This window comes from Macadamia integrifolia, unplaced genomic scaffold (genome assembly GCF_013358625.1).
Source record: "Macadamia integrifolia cultivar HAES 741 unplaced genomic scaffold, SCU_Mint_v3 scaffold69, whole genome shotgun sequence".
NCBI classification, from domain to species: Eukaryota; Viridiplantae; Streptophyta; class Magnoliopsida; order Proteales; family Proteaceae; genus Macadamia; species Macadamia integrifolia.
Window position 1 is genome coordinate 480,600 of NW_024870513.1, and position 27,188 is coordinate 507,787.

The 27,188-nt window shown below is 38.9% G+C and overlaps 1 protein-coding gene across 3 annotated transcripts in view; it reads right to left on the reverse strand.

The window, feature by feature from the left end:
- The window catches only part of LOC122069690 (endonuclease MutS2), a 121,277-nt gene that overhangs the window by 72,083 nt on the left and 22,006 nt on the right, over positions 1 to 27,188 (reverse strand). For all 3 annotated transcript variants that reach the window (XM_042633758.1, XM_042633759.1, XM_042633760.1), the window contains exons 10-12: positions 18,807 to 19,058; positions 18,202 to 18,349; positions 11,585 to 11,712 (exon numbers count right to left, since the gene is read on the reverse strand). In XM_042633758.1, the coding sequence (XP_042489692.1) occupies positions 11,585 to 11,712; positions 18,202 to 18,349; positions 18,807 to 19,058 (528 nt within the window). The remainder of the gene's footprint in view (positions 1 to 11,584; positions 11,713 to 18,201; positions 18,350 to 18,806; positions 19,059 to 27,188) is intronic.

Genomic DNA, 27,188 nt, shown 5'->3' on the forward strand with positions numbered 1-27,188 from the left:
GAGAAAGAAGACGACTGAGGACACAAGGTGTCTAAAGGAGTTTTAGAGCCAAGAAGTTTTGTTGGCATACAGTTGATAAAAAAAGTAGCAGTAAGGAAAGCATCAGACCAAAAAGTTTTTGGAACATGTATACCAAAAAGAAGACTCCTACTGACTTCCAGCAGATGGCAGTTTTTCCTCTCAGCTATCCCATTTTGTTGGGGTGTGTTAACACAAGCTAGCTGATGGATAATGCCATTATCCGTAAAAAAGTTTTGAAGGCTAGTATACATATACTCCCCCCCCCCTTTGTCAGAATGAATAATTTTAATCTTGGTGTCAAACTGTGTACATATCATATGATAAAAAATTTTAAAGGCATCATACATATCACTCTTATGCTTCATCAGAACAGTCCAAGTAGCACGGGAAAAATCATCAACAAATGAAACAAAGTACCGAAAACCAAGTAAAGAGGTAGTAGTAGAACCGTAAAAGGCCCCCAAACATCAGAGTACACAATATAAAAAGCAACAGTAGATCTATTACAATGATAAGGATAAGAAGAATGACAATGTTTGGCAAAAATACATAGTTCACAATGAAAGACATGGGAACTAGGAAAAGAAGTAAATAAATGAGATAACTGTTTTCTCATAACAACAAAAGAGATGTCCTAAACATAGATGCCACAACATCACAGAATCTACAAAACTGCTATCAGTACGTCCACACACATAGGACTGAGATATAGCCAAAAAAGGGGATTGAGGTTCATGTAGGTAGAGCCCTTTCTCCTCACTCCCACTGCCAATAATCCTCTTCGTCACCAAATCCTGAAAGAGATAATGAGGAGAAAAGGTGACACAACAGTTTAAGGATTTTGTTAGGTGACTTATAGATAAGAGATTAGTGGCAAGGTTAGGAACGTTAAGAATAGAATTAAGAGAAATGAAAGAAGTAATAGGAATACTACCTTTACCAGAAATGGAGGAAAGAGAGCCATCGGCAACCTTGACCTTATCTCTACCGGAACAAAGAGTACGTATCATAATAAAGGGACGTACCAGTCATATGATCCTTAGCACCAGAATTAATAACCCAAGATGGAGTTGTGGAAGGAGCAGATGAGGAAACCTGCAAGGCTAAAGCTAAGAAATCTGACACTCTAAGTGAAGAAGATGATGAGCCCCCTAGTTGTGACATGACCCGGCGGAATGCCACAATATCCTCCCTTGTAAGGGAATTATGCTCTGCCTATATGCTAGAAGTAGAACCGATAGTATCAGTCTCAGCCTGAACACTGCGGGCTCTAGCTCCCCCTTTATGTCCACCTCGAGCACCACTAGATCCACCACGCATGCCAGGAGGAAGGCCATGAAGAACCCGGCATCTCTCTTTGGTTTGCCTAGACTTTCCACAATAATCACACCGTCTGTCATCTCCACAAGGTGGCCTTGACCTCGGCCAACACCATGCCAATCTCTGTAAGAGCTAGTGGTTAGAGCTGACCGCTCAAGAGGAGGGGCAAGTTCCATGGCCACCCGCCTAGTCTCCTCACTCTGTAGATAGCTATACACTTCATTAAGGGATGGAAGAGGAGACCGGCCCAAGATTTGTATCTGGATTGGCTCATACTCAGGATTCAAACCATCAAACAGGATAAGAACACGTTCCTTTTTAAGCATTCGATAAACCTTGGCTTCATCTTCAGGATTGGACAGTTGGAGGTCCCTACAGTGATCATACTCTTCCCAGAGACTAATGACAATATTGTAGTGCTCAGAAATGGTCATATCCCCCTGCTTCATGGCAATGACCTTTTGGAGTAGTTGATAAACTTTGGCCGAGTCACCCACACGATCAAAAGTTTTGGTAACACAGTCCCAAATATCCTTGGCAGTCTCTTTCCTCATAAACCTTCCAATCTTAAGTTTCATAAAAAAATCATCCATGTCATAACAAGGGAGTTTTAAGTCTCCAAATAGCATATGGCGGTTCATTCGGGTTAGGAACCTTAATGGTACCTATAACATACCCGAGCTTTCCCTACTCCGCAAGGAAAGCTTCACAGAATGAGCCCAATCCAAGTAATTTGTGTTGTCCAACTTCACAATAAAAATTTGAGTATTTAGGTTATCAAAAGCCGAAGGGGGTAGGATGAGTAGAACCACTCGATGCACTAGTTGAAATCTCTCCAAAGAGGGCCCCAAGTCCACTATCATCAGACATATTGTAAAGAAATGGTCACATACAACTATATGAGTATGCAATAATATGAAAATCATGCACCTTTGTAGTCTTCATAATGAATGATGAATGAAGTAGAAGACTTGTAGAAAATCTCAGAGTTCTTATATGGAGAGAATGCACAAAGATCGTCTTAGAGATATTAGTTATGTTGCTCTAAGGGTAGTTTACCAACTTGTCTTGTTATGTTTTATTTTTTTATTTTTTCCTTTTTCCCACCTCAGGGAGGGTGTGTAATTTCCCGTAAATATGTTAGTGAAGTAATATATTTGGTGTTAGTGAGATTTTACTCATAACACAATATTCCAACATACCATCACCTCCTCTCATTCTCCCTCTTCTACTTCTTCTTCTTCTCCTCCAACACTCATCTCATCGTTCCTTCCCATCCACATATTCTAACTTGGTATTAGAGCATATAAGGTTGGTTTGAGATCGAGCTACTAGTCTCCTCCCTTCTTCTCTCTCTTTGGAACCCTAGGTTCTAAGGAAAGAGACTCTATGTGAGAAGATTAAAGAAACCTTGAGAGAGACATGTAAGGAGACCATGGAGACACCAAGGGGAGTTTTCCTTTGAAGAAAGAGGCACTTGAAGGCAAGGATTAAAGTATCGATTTTGGTCGCCATATCGGTCGGCCAAAATTAAGATACGTATCGGAGGGTATCATATCGTATCGACGATACGCTACGATAAGCTAAAGATACGCATATAAATGTATAAGAAACACTTTTTTAAACACTTTGCATAAAAAAATTGTTAAAAAAATCTATTGATAACTTGTATTATGCATAAACACTAAATTGAGGGTATCACACTAAAAATTCAAGGTTTGTAATTGTCCCATAAATGTAAAATCCTTGTTCTCAACCTTGATTCCACTTCAGTTAGAGAGACATATGGTTGGTAGCAACTTTGGAACAAAAACCCCTCAAAAAATCATGTTTTTTTCTGAAAAATTACCCATCTTGGCTATTATATGATCGTAGCGCATTGTATTGGTACATATCGATACTCATCGATACGAACTGACTCACCGATACGTACTGATACCCAACAATATGTACCGACCGATACATACCGATACTCACTGATATGTACTGATAGATACATACTGAAACGTATATTTCACCTCGATTTTATATTTTCCATAGAGTATCGGTACATATCGTATTGTATCGATGTGTATCGGTGATGTATCGGTGCATATTGGTATATATCGTAGGATATATATATATCGATACGAAAGGATTTTAAAAATTCTATGTATCGTATCGGTCGGCTAAATTTAAGACACATATCGGAGAGTATCGTATCGGTATCGGAGATACTTTAAACCATGCATATCACGCACCGCATGAGGTAACTCAAAACTTATATTCCATTTTAAAAACTTGTTTACACTTGTCTAGATTGTACTTAAGCTTGTGTGGGATTCTCTATCCTTAAAAGATTGTATAAGGTCTCTCTCTCCACTTGTAAAGAGATTAAAAGGTCACTCTTTACCTGTAAAGGAGATTTGTACAGGTCCCTCTTTACCTGTGAAAGAGATTTGTAAAGGTTTTCCTCCCTACCTATTGTACTGAAAGGGAGAGCTAGTGGAATACCTTAAAAGTGGAACTTGTAAAGAGTGGACTAGACTCAGGTTGAGTTTAACCACTACAAATCTGTCTCGTGTGTGATTGTGATTATTCTTTATATTCCCCATTTTTTATTTACAATCACATACATGGGGATTTTAACCGAAGAATTTTTTAATCCACTACTATAACCTATTCACCCCCTCTAGGTTATTTCACATTCGCACCTTACCGTTGGACTAAGCGCTCCCCTCTTTGTAGCTAATTATAGGGGAAATTACTTAGATCCACGAGATAATAAAAGTAATTACAGGATAAGTAGGTTTTAAACTTAATTTACATCCACAAGAATAGATTTGAAAAATATTTACTTAATCCCCAAATCATTTAATGTTTGACCCACCCAAGATAAAAGTAAAATTTAACTTACTAAAATACCCTTTTACATCACTTCTATCCATAAGCACTCATCATTTTCTAAATCCTGTAGAGAGTGTTTTTCCCTCATCTCTTCCAGTCGTACTCATTTTGGTCCCTCTCCTCCAACAATAAAGTGCACAGGTGGCAAACTTCCGGAATGACTTCAACAAGCAAATCTGCACCCTTCCTGTAAACCAGCCTACTTACCACAACTATAATTTTATCGTAGCTGAGTCTACTTGTTGCGGGTTTAAATATAGCTGTGTCCACAGCATTTGGTATTACAAAGACCTTTTGTGGGGGTAAAAAAAAACCTGATCTCAGGACTGTATTTTCCTTGCTTGTATGAGAAACACATATAGTCTGATTCACATCTACCAATGTGAACTGCAGTACCTTATTCATGAAACACAAAGGCATGCCGTGGGAAATTTGAATGGTCTGGCTACGCTATGGTGGGGATTTTATAAGAACTATCCAAGTCTCGCTTCAATGACTTCAAAGAATTTGAGGTTTGAAGGCTAAAATAGTGACGTTTGGGGTGAATTTGAGTGCTTGATGGGTAGGTGGTTACAGAGAGATTGATTGTGGTTTTAAGAGAAACAGAGGTGGTTTGATTGTAGGTCAGTGGGTAGGGAAAATACTGTTCAACTTCAAAGAACAAAGAAAATAATTATAAGAAAGAAGAAGAGCAAGTTTTTGAGAATCCATATAGAAGAGCAGGAAAACATCATACCAGAATCTACGTGGCTAGGATAGTATACTCCTGCCTGCAAGACGTTCAATTTGGTGGATCCAAATTTGAATCTACTGGGAAAGGACAGTGCAACGGATTTTAGTGCAACATGAACCACGCTGCGTGAAACTGATGATAAATCTGTTAAAACAGACCCTTGGAAGGGAGTTGCAGGGCTAGGCAGGGACAGGGGAGGGTGGGCCGAGGTTGCAAGGAAGCGAGGGGCAGCAGGGTCAGGGCAGAGGTGAAGGAGTGGTTTGGGGGGTTGGGGAGGTAGGGCAGTGGGGAAGTGAGGTGTGGTGGCTTTGCCTTACAACCTCAAAGGATGAGTAGGTGGAGACTCGATATAGAAAATGATGAGTGCTTATGGATAGAAGTGATGTAAAAAGATATTTTAATAAGTTAAATTTTATTTTTATCTTGGGTGGGTTGAAAATTAAATGATTTGGGGATTAAGTAAATATTTTTCAAGTGTATTCTTGTGGATGTAAATTAAGTTTAAAACATTATTTTGTAATTAGTTTTCTTATCTCGTGGATATAAGTAATTTCCCCTTAATTATATGAAGTTAATGTTTATAATAGGGCTAGTGTACTGCAGCATTCAACGTACACTAGCAAACTTGGGTCCAAACCACAAGTACTATTTTGGGCTTTTTTTTTTTTTTTGGGTGAAACTAATTCATGGAATAAGTGTAAAATGGTAAAAATAGGCAGCGCCAAAAAAAAAATATTGGGCCCGGAAACATAGGTTTTAGTTGGCCCAAAAAAATCCCAGGTTTTGGTTCAAACCCCAAATATCTCAGTGGCCAAAACTGGTCTCAAAAGTCAAAACCAAAACCTCAATCCTTGGATACATGTAATACATCAATCATATCAACTGAAATTTTACTCTTACATAAAAAGTTCACTATTTCAGTCAAAATATGGACATTTGTCAACCAAAATATGAGAAACCAGCCGACCCACTAAATTTTATTCAAAAATTATTTAAATATTATAAAAATATCATATAATACCAAAATGAATAAAACACAGCTATAAGAAGTCTGGAACTATTTGATGTCGTATGGGTATTTTCTGTTGACATATGATATATCTGCCTGATTTATGTTCTTATAGCATTTTAAATGTAATTTTATTCTGAATTTTCAACAACAAAATATCCAAAAAGTCGTAGATTCTAGGTAACACATCATACTTGGAGAAAAAATATATAATATATTCTTCATTGCACACTTGCTACATTCCCTGAGAATATACTACGTTTTTCGGACCTTTAAATTTTTTTTAGTAGCACAATATTCTCTCACCATTTAGTTATTTTTATTTTTTATCAATATTTTTATATTTTTACTGAGTAACATAAAAGTTGAAAAATCCATATTTTGCAACAGGTTTGAAAAACAAGAAAATGGTAGCACAATATCTTATTAGATTTTCTCATCATTTCTGTCTATCAATGATGAATTTAATAAGAAGCAAAACAGGCTGCAAAGCATATGGTACACCAAGAACATATCAGATGTGTCGTCCCGTCTCAGCTAACTCATCAGCCAGGCAATTCACTGATTTCACTCTCATTTCAATGAGATATAAATGCAGAACAAATCCCTAACCAGAAGAATTCCAGCAGGAGAGGCCCCAAGAATTTGCAAGAAACCTATTTCAGATGAATTAGAACATCAACCAGGGGACTCCGAAATCTTAGATTTGACTTCAAACATAATGGAATTCCAAATTGACTTCAAACCACTTAGGCCAGCACTTGGTTAAAAGACCATACCAAACAGCTTTGGAGAAGGGGCAGGCAAAGAAGATGCGATCTACATCTTCATGAAACATATGTTTCTTCTTGGCCACCAAAAAAAAATGTTTTGGATTTTTTGGCGCAAACAAAAACAAATTCACCATTCAGGATAGCCCAAGTTCCATGGCTCACAAGTTAAGTTTCAGCCTTAACGGAGTTCATCAAGTGGAAGAGTGCAGGATTAAAAAATCCAAGATTATCAAGAGGATGCATGCCAATATATGGGATGGTAAATGATTGAATTTGGGTCTGAAATTTGACATGTACCCAAACCATTCCATAGATATTCAATGGTCAGAATTAACCAAGGTTCAAAGTATCAGGTTTCGACCCTTAGGGAGACCGAAATTTCTGTCGAAACCTGAAAATTTTGAGGAAACCAGGGAATTTTTCCCGGTTGGGTGGAAACTTTGGTTTCGACCTCCAAAATGTATCTTTTTTTTTTTGCCTGCTTTTTTGTGTACATCATATTTTAGACATTTCTAACACATTCACATAATTGGTTTCATAAAAAATATACGTAAAGTCATACTTGTGGCCCACACCAAAAGTTCGGTAATGTACATTGAGTCGTTGACCGAAAGTCTAATACTACATAAGTACATAGTCTATAGTATATATAGTCTACAATCTACATCAATACATAATACAAATGATCCAAAAAAATAAAAATATTACATCATTATGAGTTATCTCTCAACGCTCAACACTCAATTCTACTCTATGTATAATTATATTAAAAAAAAAAAAAAAAGGAAGATGGGACTTACCTCATTGTTCCAAGTTGCCTTCCTTATGTGGATCAAGCAATAACCAAGCTTAGATTCAATTTTGTTGGCCACAAGGGGGAAATCTTGAGTGTTTCCTCAAGTTTCCCACTTCAAAGAGAAAAAAGTAAGGGGAGAGGGTCGAATTTTAGAGAATAGGAGCTTGATTTCTTATAAAAGTATCTTATATAAGAGTTGGTTCAACCCAAAGAGTCGAAATTTCCCACATTTAGGTCGAAATGTGGGAAATTTCGTCAAAACTTGTCGAAACCTGTGACTTTAAAAAGTCAATGGCAAAATGGTATCAGTCTCCTGCGATACGGTCGAAATTTCGACTGTATCGGTTGACTTCTTAAACCATGGAATTAACACATCAACCTTCCACAAGGCATAACTAGGTGTGCAGTCCATTGATTCCATTGTGGAACTGCCATACAGAAAAAACGTTTACCATATGGAATTAAGAATTACTAAAAGATCAATACATGGAGTTTGACTTTGAAGAGATATTATACATTGATGGTTATGACCTTTAGACTTGTTATCAATAAGTGGAGTGAACTGTATAAACATATGAGGCTAGTATCATCACCTAGACATTGCTTTAGATGATCAGGAAGTCCAGACGCGGCTAGGCAATTTTTGTCCCCAGGCACCATGGCTTGTGCCCAAGTGACAAGGATGCAGTTACACATACTTGGTCCAATAGGGTCTTAATGTAGTTTAAATTTAAAGGTTAAAGCAGTATCAAAAATGAATTGAAACCAAGTGACAAATTTCCAGATTTAGGAGAAAATGTATAGAATGAAATCAACAAGTCAGACCAGTCTGAAATCCTCGCTGAGTTCTCCTTAAAGAGGGTAGGAACTTTGCTGAAAATCTCAGCTTGGTCCAATGGCTGGATCTGAACTTATAGGGGGGCTCTAGTGATACTAGAGAGGGCTAAAACTCTCAAACCAGGGGTCAGAATAAAGATCAAATTGCAGATTTATATAGCCAAACAGAATATCAGTATATACTGTTAATTCACACCCAACAGATCAGAAAAACAGCATGTATCGATTTCAGGTGTCAGGTCTTTAAGAGCAATCCTACTTGAGGTAGGACTGTAGGAAATGACCAGTAGAACTGAAATTTGAGACCAGATTATGAAAGAGGACACTGTCGGTTGAATAGTTCTACAACCAGAATCTAATTCAGCACTCTAGATCACATTCAAAGCAGCAGTCCTAGTGAGAATAGGACTGAGGTATCACAGGAATCAACAATGGATAGAATGCAGAGACTAACAAGATCAGAATGGTACCCTAATGAAGATTAGAATAATAGCAATTGCACTTGGGCTTCCCATTGCAAGGTGTTGATTGGATTCACCACCAATCACACCTTGATTCGCACAAGGTAAGAACTCTCCAGGAAAAGGAGCAGAACAGAAGTTTTAAGAAAAACAAAATTGTGGGCTATGGGAATCCCTCGTCTCAATTTATAAAAGCTATAAAAGCAGTGTTTGAATCTGGCTACGAAACCCCCTAGCCAATTCCTATTACAACTCACCATTCCTAAGTCTTTAAAAAGAAAACAGGATGTGGACCTTAAAAATTAAAGGCAATAATAAAATATCCAACTTAATTGAACCAACTGAACCACCGGTTCAAGCAGGACTGATTTTAAAAAAAAAAGTGTACCCAATTCACTATCAAAGAGATAGAGTTCCTTATGTCTTCGTTTCTTTGGAAAGGATCGGAATCCTCTAGATTCCTTTGCCTTACTAGCTGGGCTGTTGTCTATCTTCCCAAGGATGAGGGTAGTCTTGGCCTGAGAAGAATGAAAGAGGTTGATATGGTTGGCATCCTCAAGCTAATCTGGAAATTTGTGGCTAAGAAGAATAGTATTGAGTTGACTGGATCTTCCCTGATCCTCAACACAATGATTCCATTTGGAGGGCTCCTGATGATTTCGATGATTCACAGATTTGGCGCAAGATTTGAAACTCAGGCATATTGCTCTTGGGGTCTCCATCTTGCTTGACCTCTAGCACCCTATAGGGGTTCTTCAAGCAGTTGGTGCTAGATCCATGTATAGTTCAGGGTTTTCCAAGATGTCCATGGTTGCAAATATCATTAGGCATAATGATTGGGCCCCACCACTATCCTCCTCTCCCCTGTTAGACTCTGTTGGGAATGCCATGCCTTCCATTCCCAAAAGGCCAAATGGTAGAGGTGATACTGCGGTTTGGTCTACCTCTTCTACGGGCCTTTTCACATCCAAAGCGGCTTGGGACCTCATCAGATCTCGCGGGAACTTATCTCCTTGGCGCAAGTTGGCGTGGGTCAAACTTTAAAGGTCAGATCCCTCGTCATAGCTTCACGATTTGGTGGGCCTCCCCAAATGCCTCCCAACATAGTCCTTTCTCATCCACCATCAGATCCCTATTTCTCCGTCTCGTGCTCCCTGATAGAATGCCCCAGAAGATGTAGATCGTCTGTTTTTTTCTTGCCCTTTTTCTACCTCCATTTGGAAAGGGCTCCTCTCTGAATATCTGCCAAGAAGCAGTGGAATTCTTCCATTCAATAGGGAATGGCTCTATGTGGATATGTCCTCCGGTAAATCTCCCTATGATGTGGTGGAAAGTTAGCTTTTGGTGCCACTATCGACCACATTTGGATGGAGCATAACCTTAGAAAATGGTCCCCCAGTTCAAGATCCTTCCAGCAAATTTGGGACTCCATCTCCTTTGCTATCAAGAGCAAGCTTGCTTTGCTCTGTTCTTGTGTTGACTCATTGTTGTGTCCTAGGGCTTGTCCCCTCTCCCTTCTTTCTCCCTCTCCCCCTTCTAAGGATTGGGCTTAGTTTGTATAAACTTCCCCCTTTTGGTAATGAATTATTTATCCACCCAAAAAAAAAAAAAAAGTGGACCCAAAGGTACTATCCGCCTGGATCAGCAAATGAGATCAATTTTGGTACACTCCTACCCAGTTCTGTCTTGCTACTTGTGTTATCAGAGGTTGGAAAAGAGGTTGAAATAGCTCCCTGGTTACCAATCCTATCGACGTGAAACTTTGGTAGATAGCTTCTCTCCTAAAATGACCCAAACCGCCTGAATCCTGGTCTCTACAAGCCTCCCTGTTGTTGCATCCACCAAATCTAACCTGTTTTGCCATTGTATTGAAGAAGTCCAACTCGAATCCTTCCATACCTATCTAAACAATATCTCCAGGTTTGGTTCATCCCATTAAGCTCAGACAGTTCTAACTCTGGTGTCTCAGAGTTGTGAATTGGATTTCAAAGGGCTGCAGTTTGATATCTTACCTTGGGCTCCACCATGCTCATGTGGCCTAAGGTAGAAGAAGACACAAGTTCCTGAAATTTAATAATAAGGATTACATAAAATTACTCAAAACCCCCTTCGGTTCTGAATTTATTTTACTATATTACCATTCTTATTCTAGATCCTTAAAAGTGCCTTTCATCTCAAAGATAATTACAATTTTATCCCTGAATCCTTTATTCCTTCCCATAGGGTCCTTTTTGTGCTGAGAATTTATGAAAACACCATTGCTCCTTAAAATTTGAGTCATTTGTTATATGTGGTTCCATAGCAACCCAAATTTAGAGATCCATAACCCGGGGTTGCATTGAACAAGGTATATGCCCGGGCAACACTCAGTCGAGAATGCATATAGTATGCACTTTATTGCTTTCTACTTGTTATGTGACATTACTTCTCACCCTGTCATCCGTTTGTTACATTCTGTCATTTTTAATTGTAATGTGAGAGGAAAAGCTAATTTATGTCAGGCTCTCTTTCACTAGTCTTGATTTGCTACATGTATTGAATAAATGTGTTACACTTACACTGCATGTGGTGTAGAGGAGCAAATTCTACCAGTTCAGCTAAGATAGCCCATACAAATGTGGGTTTTTTATCAGTAACATACAATATGTAGGTTTAAAACAAAAGCCAAATATGTCAAGAGGGGGAGGAGGAATTGCCCAAAATTAATGACACTAATTATTATAACACACAAAAGTCCGCATGACTCACACTAATCTGCTTTAAGTGGCCAGAGAAGGTAGATAAGCATTGCGACAAGGACTGTTCATCACCAATATCAGCAAAAATGGAATCAAACCATGGGATGCGAACAGGTTCAGAAGCTAAAACATAAAGGCCTGCAATATGAGAGAAAATGAGAATGGGTCAAGCAACAAGATTGAGATCTTCTCGATAAAAATTATAACCAATTCTGCTCCAAAATTTTCAATTAGTCAAGGAAATTATGGAAAAAGTAATTTGTCACCTCATTGAGTAAGCAGGTCAGAAGAGTTAGATGGGCAGATGTATAATGTATTATTGTAGAGTATTATTTGCTGTGAGCATATTGGAGAAGTTAATCAAAAGGCCTAAACAAACATCCCTAGGGTATCTAAGTTGCATTTCATTTTGGAAAGTTTCTCGCACCTGAATTCCATGTTTACCTTGGAAAACTAGAGACACCGAAATCTAAGGCTACACAGCTTGCATAGGGGAAGCATAACGATGCAGATGATCTGATACATAGGAGAGCAACTAATAAAAAATTAACTGGACAAACTGATTCATTTGAAAATTGATGCAGATAAATCAGAGAAATGTGCTTATTTTAGTGGAAATAAGCCTTGGGTTGTGCTATATACATATATATGGGGGGGAGGCTTTGGTTCAATGGGTTTTCTTTGTAATAGCCTAATAGGCCACTTTAATGGGCCTAAAATATGGGTAGATGTAGGAATATGAAACTTACTTTCTTAGTTTGGTGTGGGCTGTGATAGTTAGATACATTTCTGTATTAAAATGTTAGAATAGGTGTTTAAGTGTTGCAGGGGCACAATGGGACTTTCCCCCTCCACCGACCCTATTTAGTGTGGGTGACTAGATGGGGGGCATACTTGTAATTTTTTATGTTCTTTGCTTATTATAAATAAAGGGCTTGTCTAATCAGTTAGATCATTCAAGCATTCTCCCCATTCATGTTGTTAACATGGTATCAGAGCCTAATTCTCTGACGTAGGTGATACAGAATTGAGAATGAACTTAATTAAATGTCTTGGTGCCGGGTACGGTGCAAGACTAGGTTGTGTGACCTCCTCCCCTCTTTTGTGTGATTCTTCTCTCCTCCCCTGCAACTGAGTTTTCTCACAGATTTCTTCCCTTCTCTACTGGCCCTCCATCATTAGGGTTCGCAGCCTTCTTCCCAAAATCGCAAGCCTCCATCTTCTTCGCAGACCTCCATTTCTTCCACCATTGATGCCTTCCATTAGTAGCATTTCTAGGTCATAGAGGAGTAAGGCCTCCAGTTCTTCTTCTCTCACATTAAAATTAGTTTTACATATCCCAAATTTTACTAGTAACTTGTTATCGATCAATAGCCTTACTAGGGACTTAAACTGTAAAGTAACATTCTTTCCTTCCCACTGCATTTTTCAAGATCTTGTAACGGGGAAGACAATTGGATGTGATAAGGTGCAGGGTGGTCACTATTTTCTTAATGATTGTTGTCTTCCTACAACTACGGTTTCTACTACCCCTCATCAGCTATACTTTGTTCCTTCTGATCTGCAATAATGGCATTGTCGTTTAGGACACCCTCCATTTGGGACATTATCTCTTTCATTTCTGTAATTAGTTAAGCAATGTAATAGAGATGATTTTTTGTGAAGCTTGTACTATGGCTAAACAAACTCGTTTCAGTCATTTTCCAATAGATCGAAGTTCTTTAATTCTCCATTTGGTTCACTCTGATATTGGGGTCCGTCTCGCCGAACATTTATTTCTAGCAAACGATGGTTTGTGTCTTTCATTGATTGTCACTCACGAACGTGGGTGTATATAATGCAACACAAAAGTGAGGTGTTCAGTTGTTTTTAGCGCTTCCATAAGATGATTCAGACACAGTTCAATGCTACTTTGAAAATTCTTCGAAGTGATAATGGAACCGAGTATATGGAGGACCAGTTCCAAAAGTACCTTGTTGATCATTGGATTATACATCAAACTAGCTGCGTTGGTACACTAGTTCATAATGGAGTGGTTGAACACAAGAATCGGCATTTACTAGACATTGCCCGTATAATGATGTTCTCCAGCCAGGTCACATCTCAGTATTGGAGTGATGCTATCCCCACTGCTACCTACCTGATCAACCACATGCCATCCCGAGTCCTTCATTCCTGAACTCCTGTTGATGTTCTAAAAGAAGATTCTTCTTTCTTGGTTCCTCCAAAAAATTTTAAATGTGCTTGCTATCAAGGATTAAAGTATCGGTATCAATTGCCATATCAGTCGATCAAAATTAAGATACGTATCAAAGGGTATTGTATTGTATCGGAGATACACTAAGATATGCTAAATATACGCACATAAATGGATAGGAAACACTTTTTTATACACTTTTGTATAAAAAACAATTAAAAAAAACTATATATAACATGTAATATGCATAAACAGTTAAACAAAAAAAAAAAGAGTATCATTGAGAATCCAAGGTTTGTAGTTGTTTATGGGTGTAAAATCCTTGTTTCCAACCTTAATTTCCAGTTTAGTTAGAGAGAAATGGTTAGCAGCAACTTTGGAACAAAAACGGAAAAACCCCTCTCAAAAATTGTGTTTTGCTGAAAAATGACCCATCTTAGCCATTACATGACAGTAGCGACGTAGCACACCGTATCGGTACGTATCGTGCTGTATCGGTTTATACATACCAGTACATACCGAAACATACATTTCACCTCGATTTTTTTATTTTTCCATAGAGTATCGATAAGTACTGGTATGTATCGGTGTGTATTGGTATGTATCATACGATACATATCCATACAAAGGATTTAAAATTTCTATGTAGTGTATCGGTAGTATCGTATTAGTAAGGGCCAATACTGATACATATCGGCCAATACAATACGATACATACCGATACTTTAAACCCATACTTGCTATGCTCGAGATCATCACTCACAAAGAAGATTGGAACCTCGTAGCATCAAATGTATCTTTTTGGGTTATTCCCCTACACAAAGGATATGAAAGTTACCATCCTCCTACTCGGTGTACTATAGTCACTATAGATATTGTGTTTCATGAGTCTGTTGGCTATTACTCGCCACCTCTTCAAGGGGAGTCAAGTATTGATAGTGAAGAGGTGACATCAGATCTGCCAAATCTACTTACTCCACCAATGTACCCACCATCCTCCTTTAAAGAGAGTGAGGGGACAAAGATTGATGTTCCATCTTAAGGGGAGACAAAGATCACTGTTCCAGCTTAGAAGGAGACAGAGATCACCTCCCCGGATATGTAAGGATAATCTAGAGCACACACATCCCACATTAACACCATCATCTCCTAATCAAAACTTCTTCTACACAAGAACCGAGGATTGGAGAGCTGGGGTGATTCCTCCTTGGGTAGCTTTCTTTGGTAGCTTCAAAGGAGCCCACGCTTCACATGAAAGAGGTTCCCATTACCTTCGATATTATCCACCATCATATCCTAGGTATTTCAGCATTTCAGCACCCTTTTCTCTCTTTTTTTCTCCCACAATGGTGCTAAGAACATTCCCCTCCTTGCGAAGACAACACAACTTGAATCATTAAAAACGGAGCTACATACACAAAGCTATGCCCTTTTGAAGTTTTGGGGGCATAATTGTCAATTTGGATACTTCTCGTGAAATGGGTATCATCACTATTAAAGTGACATGGCGTTGCATCATGTAACGAGCTGGTGGCTTAGTTACAAGCTGCCTGATCAGAGCTCCAACTGACGAGACAAATGGCAAACATTTGATCAGCACCAGAAGCTTCGATGAGATGATGGAAAATGGGGCTTCAGATGGCTAGGGAAATGGAATCTACGGTGCGTATCGTACCGTATCAGCTAATACGTATCCATATCGGCCCTTACTGATACGATACACACCGATACGATACATGAAATTTTTAAAACCCTTTCATATCGATATGTATCCTACGATACGCACCGATACACCACCAATACGCACCGATACTGACCGATACTCTATGAAAAAATTAAAATCGAGTGAAATGTATGTTTCGATATGTATTGGTACGTATCAGTATGTATCGGTCAATACATACCGATACGGTACGATACGTACCGAAATGGTGCGCTACAGTCATATAATGGCCAAGTTAGGTCATTTTTCAAAAAAAAAAACAATTTTTTGAGGGGTTTTTGTTCTAAAGTTGCTACCAGCCATATTTCTCCCTAACTAAAGTGAAAATCAAGGTTGGGAACAAGGATTTTACATTTATGGGACAACTACAAACCTTGAATTCTTAGTGCGATACCCTCAATTTAGTGTTTATGCATAATACATGTCATCAATAGATTTTTTTAAAAATTTTTTTAGGCAAAAGTGTATAAAAAAGTGTTTCTTATTTATTTATATGCGTATCTTTAGCGTATCTTAGCATATCTCCGATACGATACGATACCCTCCGATACGTATCTTAATTTTGGCCGACCGATACGGAAACCGATACCGATACTTTAATCCTTGGACATGGCCAACAGAGGCCATCCGATAATTACCAGACTACATCGGTAACTACCGGGAGCCTTCCGAAAATCTATCCGGCTAACCGGATTGCTTCCGGATGACTTCAGACAGGCCCAACGGCTAGTTTTTCAACTCCTAACGGATCTATCTGTCCAATAGTCACCTGATCCGGTATTTACCGGATCCTACCTATAAAAACCGGTTGAGGGAAATTTGCCCATTATGGGCAATTCACTTCCCAAAATGGGTGATTCTCTTAACCAAATTAAGACTAACTCTCACCCATATAAATACCCCAATGATGGCTTTGTCAACTAACAATCTAGTGAATATTAACTATCATAATCAAGAGTCATTCAGTGAGATACAAGCTTTAATATATTGAGTTCAACTATTGTGGTCAAACCTACTTTTAAAGAACTCAAAGTTGTGTGGAATTCTCCATCACTAGTTTATATCCAAAGGGAGACCATAAAAGGTGCATTCTTTTAAATCTTTATTGCATAATCATTGCACGCACCGCACGAGGTAACTCGACAAACTTTATTCCACTTTACTTCTTATTTACACTTGTCTAGATTGTACTTAGGCTAGTGTAGGATTCTCTTGTCTTTATATGAGTGTAAGGTGCCTCTCTACCTTAAAAAGGGATTGTAAAGGTGTCTCTCTACCAGAAAAGGAGATGGTACAGATTCTCTCGTTCTTGTAAGATTGTGTAAAAAGTTTTCTTCCTTAACGACTGTACTGAAAGGGAGAGCTAGTGGAATACCTTACAAGAGGACCTTCTAGGGAGTGGACTAGACTCAAGTTGAGTCGAACTACTATAAATCTTGGTGTTGTATGATTATAATTATTTTTATTCCGCAATTTTCATTTTACAATCACATTTGGGAAACCCTTAACAGAAAATATTTTAATTTCCGCTAGTATAACCTATTCACCCCCCTCTAGGTTATTTCAATTTTGGCTCCAACCAATGGCTGGAAGTTCAACAGGGACCTGAGAACCGATTGGAGTTTTAATGAAAATTCTGGACAGAATCGAGTTCTAAATACCTGGTTCAATGATCACTAATAACCACTTGAAAGAAAACCTTGAAGAAGATCCTATTGGGCTTCCCACCGCAAGGAATCGAATGGATCACACATCTCTTTGATCAAACATAAAGAACACTCCAGAGGAGAAAACACAACAGCATATTTTTGTTTATGAAAATCGTGGGCTATAGTGAGAGCCCTCTCCTTTATTTATAATAATGATGGGGTGGTTACAAATTAAAAACTCTTCATAGTTACTAAAAAACTGAAATAGGAAACTAATAACATCTAGTTACTAAAACTGGAATTAGAAACTAGGCAATAAAACTGCTGAATTTAGAAACTAAATAAACCCCATCAAAGCCAAATTGTGGGCCTAGGGACTAGGCCTGGTTGACCCCTACTAGACATGGTCGACCCCTTTCTTCTTCCTCCTTGAATAAGTCTTCAATGCTGCATCAGGTGGTTTTGTGCTCTACCTAATACAAAAGTCTCGTGTAAAAATCAAATCATTTGACCTGCCAAACTACTTTTTTTTTGCTCAATAAATTTATTCCCAACCATCTTTTGGCTACCCTTCAGTCCAACCCCTCTAATGATGAAATTCTAGCGGCTGTCAACTCCTTCAAACCCAATAAAGCCCTTGGTCCTAATGGCTTCAGCATAGAGTTCTTTTCCTCCTCCTGGGATATCATCAAGGATGATCTCACCAAGGCCATCAGTAGCTTCTTCTTTGGTCCTGACCAAATCAAAAGAGTGAACCACCTTTCCTGTGCCTGATCCCTAGGAAAGATGGTACCCCCTCCATGTCTGATTTTAGACCAATCTCCCCCTGCAATCTTCTCTATAAATTCATTGCAAAAATCCTTTCCAACAACAACAATTCAGCCTTTTCCCAACTCCTTTTGGAAGCATAATTTATACATGTGCTTTTTGTTCAGACAGAATCACAGATGATGCCTGGTCGATGATCAGATAATAGCCAAGATTTAAGTACGATTTAATATCGGCATCCAAACTCTGAAGGAAAGTAAGAAAAGGTGAGTCTGAAGACAACAAATAACCTGATTTTGCCATCATAGCAGCTAATCCAAATGTCTTTAAGCAAATAGTTTTGCCTCCTGTGTTGGGGCCAGTAATAACCAGAACTCTAGTGTTATTAGCAATAAAAAAATCAACTGGAACAGGATGTGCTGCTTCAGTTTTACTAACCTGAAAATGAGAACAAGACATACCTTAGAATGAAATATCATAAGAACTTTTGAGAAAAGAGAATTAAGCTTTGAATGTCTACATAAAGAAGGTAAAAAATTATTTCCGACTTTAACTCTAATCTGCATTTCTACAAATGCAAGATGTAAATCTGGTCTGTTTTTCAATGTCAAGTTCTCTCTCGTAATTTTTCTCCCCATGACTTCCTGAGGAGAACCCATTGGACTCATACAACAAACTATGGGGTCCCAACTTAATGGAGTTGGCTACATGGATCCAAAAAAAAACATTTGGCATGATGTAAAAATGATGTTCTAGCATGACAGCTAGGATGCATAACAGTAGAAGGCGCCACAAGTTAGATCGGCAATTTGCTAACTGCAATTGCATATTCAGAATAAACACAAGAAAAGTAACAAGACACCTGTTTTAGTCCTAATTTCTACCCAAAACTTACAGCAATAGCATCAGTGACATCTCTTCTAGCCTTCTGCAACTTTTGTTGATATTCCTGAAGTAACAGAGGGTGAAAAGCTTTCAGCAAATATACAGTCCACTCACTCGGACAGGGAAATGATAAACTGGCCTTGAACAGCTCATTTTCCAAGGTACTAGCTTCAGAAGTCAAAGACCCATTCTCCTCCTTGGTTAAAAATAAGTCGGGGCAATTTCCTCCAAGTGAAAGACCATACTTTGCTCGAGCATTGACCTACATCTCAAGGACATCATGCAATATTACTGCATCACAAACTAGAAAAGTGAGATACACAATAATAACAGCAATGGTATGCAACAGAAGTTGATCCAAAAATATAATCAAACTCAGAAATTGTCTTGTTCTTCCAGATCAGGGGAAGAGTATTTTGCACAGGAACTTCATAATGCTAAGAAGTTCATATTAATGAACAACGTAGTCCAGTTCCAAGCCAAGAATTTCCGATCAAGAGATGCAAACTAAACATAGAGATCAAAATCCATAATCAAGAATTGCTGGTCCAGCACAACTGTTTGAGATACATAGACTGATCTGTGCAACAGTTTGGAATAATGCCAAAGACTGCTGGAACAAGTAGCTTAAAAGGGCCAAACTTCTCATTGAGATCAAGTATGCTATAGTCAGAAACTAAGATGTAACCTTTTCTTTCCATTTCCTTTTGGTCAGCACAACAACAACAATTCAGCCTTTTCCCAATTCCTTTTGGTTGGCAACAAGAGTATATTAATCAATGATATAGAGAGTACGATTTGAGAGGAGAATGAATTCAGAAGAAAATAAAAAAAATGGTTGACCACCAACAACCTTAGAAAGCCTACCAGCATAGACAAAAACCACCAAGTCTTGCCTCCCACCACTGAAACTGTTTACTACCTTTCCTCCCCAACCTCCACCCCAAAGTGTGTGTGTGTGTGTGGGGGGGGGGGGGGGCAATAATAACATGGCACACAAAAAGAAACAAAAGAATACAAAATAGACAAAAAAGGGGGCGTACCAAGTGCACAAGGCCTCCACCACTACGAGGTCTGGGGAGGGTCATAATGTACGCAACCTTAACCCCGCTATGCTGACAGGCTGTTTCCCGACTCGAATCCGCAACCACTAGGTCACAATGGAGCAACCTTACCATTGTGCGAGGTCTCCCTCTAAAATGACGAAAGGCCAAAAAAGAGACAAATCACCCTCGCCAACCAGCACAAATGAAGGCAACTACAATAGAAGAAAAGAAAATGAGTAAAAGGGAGAAAGTTCACTAAATTATTAAAAAGGAAAAACCAGGTAGGGTCTTTTCTTTGGAACCCTCAAACCTATCGTGCCTTTAACAGTGGAAATTCTACATACTTTGCTTTCTCTATTGGATTGGTTTATTCTTTTACACCACCCTACAGTCAATCTCAGTGGCCCTTTCCTGGGAAACTTCAACATATGAAATGGGTATCTTCTATATAAACTCCCCTTTGGCCACAGTGTGAATTTTGTCTCTTTTCCAGCTTTGGAAAGGAAAGCTTCTTTCCTATGCGGGTCGCCTTGAACTCATCCATTCTGTCCTTCAATTATATTACATCTATTGGTCTAGGGCCTTCCAACTCCCCAAATCCATCATTAAATTCATTGAGTCCCTTTTATGCTCCTTCCTCTGGAAAGGTACGAAAAATGCCAAATCCCCCCGCCCTCACCGTTGGTCTTCTGTCTGCCTTCCTAAGCCTAAGGGAGGTCTAGGTTTGAGAAGGATCAAAGATGTGAACATTGCCTGTATTCTCAAGCTCATCTGGAAGCTAGTCTCCAAGCCCCATAGCATTTGGGTCTCCTAGGTTTATTCCTTCTTGCTCAGTAAAGACTCCCGTTGGACCGCCCCCATCATCCTGAATTTCTGTTGGGAATGGCGTAACATTCTCCATATCAGGCCTATTGCCTTGAAAGCCATCCACTCTTCTATCGGAGATGCCGCCTACACCTCTCTTTGGCTCGACAATTGCCATCCGGATGGTATCCTTCTCCTTCAAGTTGGATCCAGATCTGCTTACTCATCTATACTTCCAAAGGACTCCCTTGTCTCCACTATCGTCTCCAACAGCTCCCAGTCCCTTCCTTTGGGCATCCTTCCCTCTCTCCCTATTGGTCCTCTCTCCTCCCCCCTTCCTCCCCCTGACAGATTGGATAGAGCTGACAAAATTATCTGGTTCCCCCTCCTCTTTTTGCTAATTCTCCTCCTCCTCTACTTGGCATCTGATTCACTCCTCAAGTCCCTCCACCCCTTGGCATAAGGTTGTATGGTTCAAATCCCATATTACTCGTCATAGCTTCATTGTTTAGAGAGCTCTCTCCAACTGCCTCCCCACTCAAGCATTCCTCATCTACCTCACATTCATGTCCCTCTCACATGTTGCCTTTGTTGGAATGAATCTAAAGATAGTAGCCATCTTTTCTTCGACTACCCTTTCTCTTCCAGCATCTAGAAGTGTGCCCTTGCCAAATGTTGGCTTGCCAGGAGAAAGCCCCTCCCCCTTCAAAGGGAATGGATTTGGATTGATATGACTTTCGCTAATAGATCGATATGTAGCATTATTGGGACTTGGGAAGCACGCTTTTTGCGCTACCATCAACCACCTTTGGATGGAGCAAAACCTGAATAGATGGACTTCAAACTCTAGATCCTTTGATAAGATTTGGAATGCCATCTATTTTGATGTCTCCTCCAAGCTCAGCAAATCCCCCCATGGTTTGCTTGATGATACCCCAAGGAACAGCCTTATTGTCGTCTCCTGGGGTTTGCCCTTACCTATTTTGATCCCCCCTTCCCCTGACCCCTAGGGCTGTTCTCCCCCTGCTTTGTACAGTTTTGCGCCATTTTGGATTTTTGTATATCCCCCCTCCCACCTCCTTTTCCCTTGGTTTTGATTTATTTATCCACCAAAAAAAAAAAAAAAAAAAAAAAAATGTCACTTTCGTCTAATTGCTAGTCCTAATCCACTAAAGAATTTGACTAAGACAGCACATCGCAGCAAAACCAGGACAGCCAGTCACACTTTTTCTGTAGACATTAAACAAGGTACATAGACCTGAAAATGGGCTGAGGCAAGAGCCACAAAGCAAAGCTCATGCCAGACTGAAGCAAGGAGAAACTTTTTCCCAAGAAAGAGAAACAAAAATCAAAAGTACTACAGACATGCCTAAACAATTTACATTTCATTAAAACAATAACACAACAAAAAAGAGCATCAGATTATCAGGTACTCATCCATCATTACATTATGTATAGCCGATAAGAGACCATAAATAGGATGGTAAGAAAGTGAGACCATAACACCCATGTATCAAGCAATAAGAAAAACAGAAAATAGGATAAAAAATTAGGCCACAAAAGTGAAAAGAAATCCCAGACTACCAAATACTTATGAAGAGTGAAAATTTCAAAATAATTCAGGTAATAAAATAATATGTTTTGGAGTGACGCCTATGGAGTATGGAGTTATGCATTAAAATCAACACTAATAACCAAACAGACAAACATTAGATACTTAAAAGACTCAAAAGTTCCTAACAGCTAACATTCTAAAGTCTTAAGTCAATCATGCAAGTCATTGTCACTCACCATTCATCATCAAGAATAATATCCTCATCTTCTATTTCATAATCCTCAACTCAACCAACATTCTCTTCCTCCATCTTTTATGTATAACCCTTATTTCATCAATACCTCATGTTGAAATTGAAGCTGCATTCCTGCTTGGTTCCCCAACTCTGGAGGCTAAGTTGTAATTATAAAACCACCCCTAACATTACTTCTATATTGCAAACTCACCCCTTGAAAAGTGGTGAACATAAATCCATACTAGAGAAATATCCACACACAGCGTAAAACATGAAAAATTATACAAACATGCACAGGATGAATCATGTGATCGCTTCTTGTGTCTTTATTCAAAGCAGGCGAGACACACAAAAGAGCAAAAGCGCAGTGCCTGATTAAAGACCTGTCTGTTTTCAAAGAGAGGCACATCCCATGCACTTCACTTCACCATACACCTGAGGCAGTGCCAAGGTTCAAGATTTCGGTTTTGGCCTATTTCAGGATTCAACAGAAACTTGGTCCCTTGCATGTTTCGGCTGAAGGATTCAATAGGGCATTTTGGAGGTCAAATGGCCATATTTTGACCCGAAACTTCAGGGAATAAGAACCTCTAAATATAATGAATTTATTTATTTTTGGTTAAAAAACACCCAAAAATGCTAGTTTGGTTTTGTACCCTAAGTTGGTAGTGTACGCCTGTATGGTGTACCTTGCTGTATACTTTCTCAAATATAGCCTATGCTACACACAATTTAGTATGAGAAAAAAATAAAATTCAATACAAACAACTAAAACATGCATTACAAATGAAGAAAAACTATTTAATATAACTAAATGCCAAAGTGTTACAAGTGTACAATATTACACGTAGTCAAATACAAGTGTACAACCAAGGTTTTTCTTTATTTTTTCTTTTTTGGACAAATAAAAAATTCAATACCAAGAGAAGAAAGAATATACAATGGCGATAAGAGGGAGGGAGAGGCTAACAACTAGCCAAAATGAGGACCAACCTAGGGGTAGGGGGAGCAACAAAACCACAGACAAAAAAAGGGAACAAAGCCATCATGGGGGGTGACAAAATAGAGGAGAAAAGACCCCAGGATACAACAATGAGCATGTTCCTTGGGAAATCCCTTACAATGTGATGATGAAGAGAATCTAGTTTAGAGCTAACATCAAAATAGATCACATTCCAAATCTTATCACAGGATGTAGAGTTGGACGTCCATATACGAAGATTATGCTCCATCCAGATGTGGTTGATGCTGGCACAGGAAGTGAGCTTTCCCACAGTGTCACAAATAGAAGATCCACCAAAAGTCATGTCAATCCAGATAAACTCTCTACTAAGAGGAAGAGCTCTTCTTCTAGCATGCCAAAATTTTCTAAGGACCCTCTTCCAAACAATTGAGGAGAAAGGGCAGGAGAAGAAAAAATGATCGACATCTTCATTCAATTCCAGCACAAACAGCTAGAGAGGGGACATGAATGTGCCTATAGATGAGAAAAGACTGCATGGGGAAACAGTTGGAGAGGGCACACCAAGCAGTGAAATTGTGGCATCCGATGTGAACCTTGATCCAAACAGACTTGTTCCAAGAGACAATGGGGCCCAAGATCAGACTAAATTCCAAGCAGGGGAGGAACTGAATTGGCCGGATGATGGAGAGAGCCAAGAATACAACCAAGGTTAAAACACCCCTACGAAACCGTTCCTCCAAACACTATAAAAAAGAGTCCCTTTCCTTCAACTCTATGTTAGCAGCACATAAAGTTCCAAGAAGATGTTCTCCTCTTGATGTATCCCCTTAGCCTTTTCATTGTTGCTGGGATCCCCTCCCCCATCGTTTTGTGTGCGAATTCGCTCCTTTCAAGGAATTAGGCTTAGTCCCCTTCTCCCCCCTTTTTCTCCCCCCTGTATATTATTTTTCTGTTTGGTAATGACTTTTTTTATTCATCCAAAAAAAAAATCCAGGAAAACTCCAAACCTTTGGGGAAAAAGGGCATGCATCCAAGTTTGAATCTTATTCAAATCTTGCTCAAATGCAGCAAATATTTGTTGTTAGATGCGTTATAGTAATTCCCAACGCTACTTTCCACCGAGAAATATAGTTGACTTTGCCAAGAATAACAAATCTGGGGAATTTTCAGCCTTTTTCCCCACTAATAGGATAAACCACTCAAAATTCAAGAATGGATCAAAACTTTGACCCATTTTGATTGCAACAGTGCTTTTACATGCACTGTTTTGGATCAAAACCAAGTTACAACCTAAATTTTGGTCAAAACCCTGCATTTTTACAAAGTTGCACCCAATTTAACTTTAACCTTCGTCAAAACCAAATTATTTGTGAAATCCTAGTACACTTCTACAGTACCCATAAGATTGTAGGCATGACAAAATTGATGAAAGCCAAGCAGCGTCAACACGAGCTATTGATGACTTTATTGCTATATGGATAAATATGGAACTCTCTTGTAAGCAAGAGTTCTTCGAAGCGTAGCTCCCAGGACAAATATTGCAAAAAATCCATCCAGTTGACTAAAGCATGGATATACCTCGCCATCTCTAGTCAAATGATTTTATTTTCATATGAGACTTTCTGCATTAGGTATAGCACAAAACTAGTTTTCCAACAAAACTAAGATTACTTAAAATCTAAGTTGTAATGACAAAGTTATGTTCTAGTCAAACTTATTTTAAAGTGCGTGAATGCTTTTAAAATCGTCTGAATAAAAATAATTTTATGGACATCAAAACGAAAGATTATTTTTCCGGACTTTTGGTTTCTAGCAATGTTTTAGCATGATAGATTTATAAAACTTTCAGAATTGAGAAAACCCCAGCATTTGAAAGTTGAAAATCACTCCTACAACCAAAAATTCATTTTTTGTTCTTGGACTAGGTAATGTAGGAGTAGATTACAAGATACTAACCCCCACAAAATATAACCCAAACAATACAAAAGTGCACCTCACAGGGTAGAGATTTATGACCCATAGAACTTAACAATCCCCATGGATGGAATCCCAAAACTTAACAACCCACAGAGAAATAGTCCCCATAAGGATGAAAGCAACCCACAGAGAAATAGCCCCAAAATTATAATTAAAGAGGCTAAAGAACAAGAGTTTAATAACTCACACAAGACCCAACAAAATAGAGCCCCAAAAGTTACACCCAAAAACCTAAACCCTATGGGAGAAAATAACCCTGAGCAGAGGATATGGGAGAATACCTGCGGTTGGGGCTGTGGACCTCTGTTGAGGTTGAGACTTGGGTCGACTGTAGGCCTATAGGGGAGGGACAAAACCACCAAAGATGAAGGGGTTCTGCCGGCTGGTGTAAGAGATCTGCCAATTCTTGATTTCTGGCTTCTGGAGAGAGAAAAGGGCAAGAACTCCAAGAACTGTTGCTGTCCTGCTTGGGCAGGTCTAAGAGGAGGATCGAGGGATCCTTTAAGCACTAGGAAATGCCGCTGGAAAGGCCCGAGTGAGCTGAGATCTGATGTGAACAGAGTGGCTGTCCTTTGGGCTGTCAAGAGAGAGAAAATCCAGCTGATCAATCCTTGTTTTGAGAGTCTTCTTGGGCTGTTCGATTGAGGTGCTTGGCTGGACAGAATTAAAGTTCGAAGGGCAGATCTGGAACTCTTTATTAGCAGCAAATAAAACAGAATTTAAAAGTGGAAAAGAGGAAAGAGACAATGTGGGAGAGGAGGTGGCTATCTCAGTCTGGGCCTCTCATCCACAACTATCTCAGCTGCTCTAAGCATTAGTTGCAAACTTACTTTCATTCAAATCTGAGCTATAATGGTACATATGCCTCTCTATTTATAGAGGAAAGTTTACAATCATAATATGAATACGAATCCAAAATAGACCTAGGATCATGGTTCAAAATCTCGCCGAAATTTCGGAATTTCGGTTTTTTTTTTTTTTTTTTTTTTTGGCCGAAATGAAATAAGGCCCGAAATAACATTTGTGCAAAATTTCGGTGTTGTTTCAGTATCTCGCTTGTCTCGGTAAATTCCATGTGTTATAAATACTATATCTTGGTCGAAATTTCGACTGTCTCGCCTATCTTGGTGGTTTCAGTTCCATTTGCATATTTTGAAGGAAAAACACTCCAACAAGCCTCTAATTAGCTACAGCATCACACATTTTGACTTCCATTGGACTCCTACAAGATCTACACATTCAAAGCTTAGGAAAGGTAAAGTTCTTTCTCCAAAAACAGGTAAAATTTTTAGAACAATTCGACGGTTGCTGCCAAACAAAGATGCAACTCTAAAACAATGTCATGTCCTAATATTTTTGCATTTTTATGTTCTAAGCATGTTTATTAACCTTAAAATAAGTTACCCACCAAATTTCAAGTCAAAATATGGTCGTTTGACCACCAAAACAGTCAACCGAAACAAAACAAAAAAACATACACCATTTCGGCCGAAATTTCGTTGAAAAGAAACGAAATTTCAGTTTCTGAACCCACCGAAACACCAAAACGAAACGAAATTTTGAACCTTGCCTAGGATAGGCCTAGGACTAGACACTCCTATTGCAACTAGGACTAGAAATAGACTAAGACTAGACCGTCTAACTCCAACATGGAGTAGGTCACTTAAACTAATAGTCCATAAAGGGCTTACAATCGATGGGCCCACTGGGGAGTTACAATCGACGGGCCTAATGGGCCTTTATTGAATTAAAACAACTTAAGTAAAAGCACTTAATATGAATCCCGTTTTCCTACTTTCTACCCATATTTT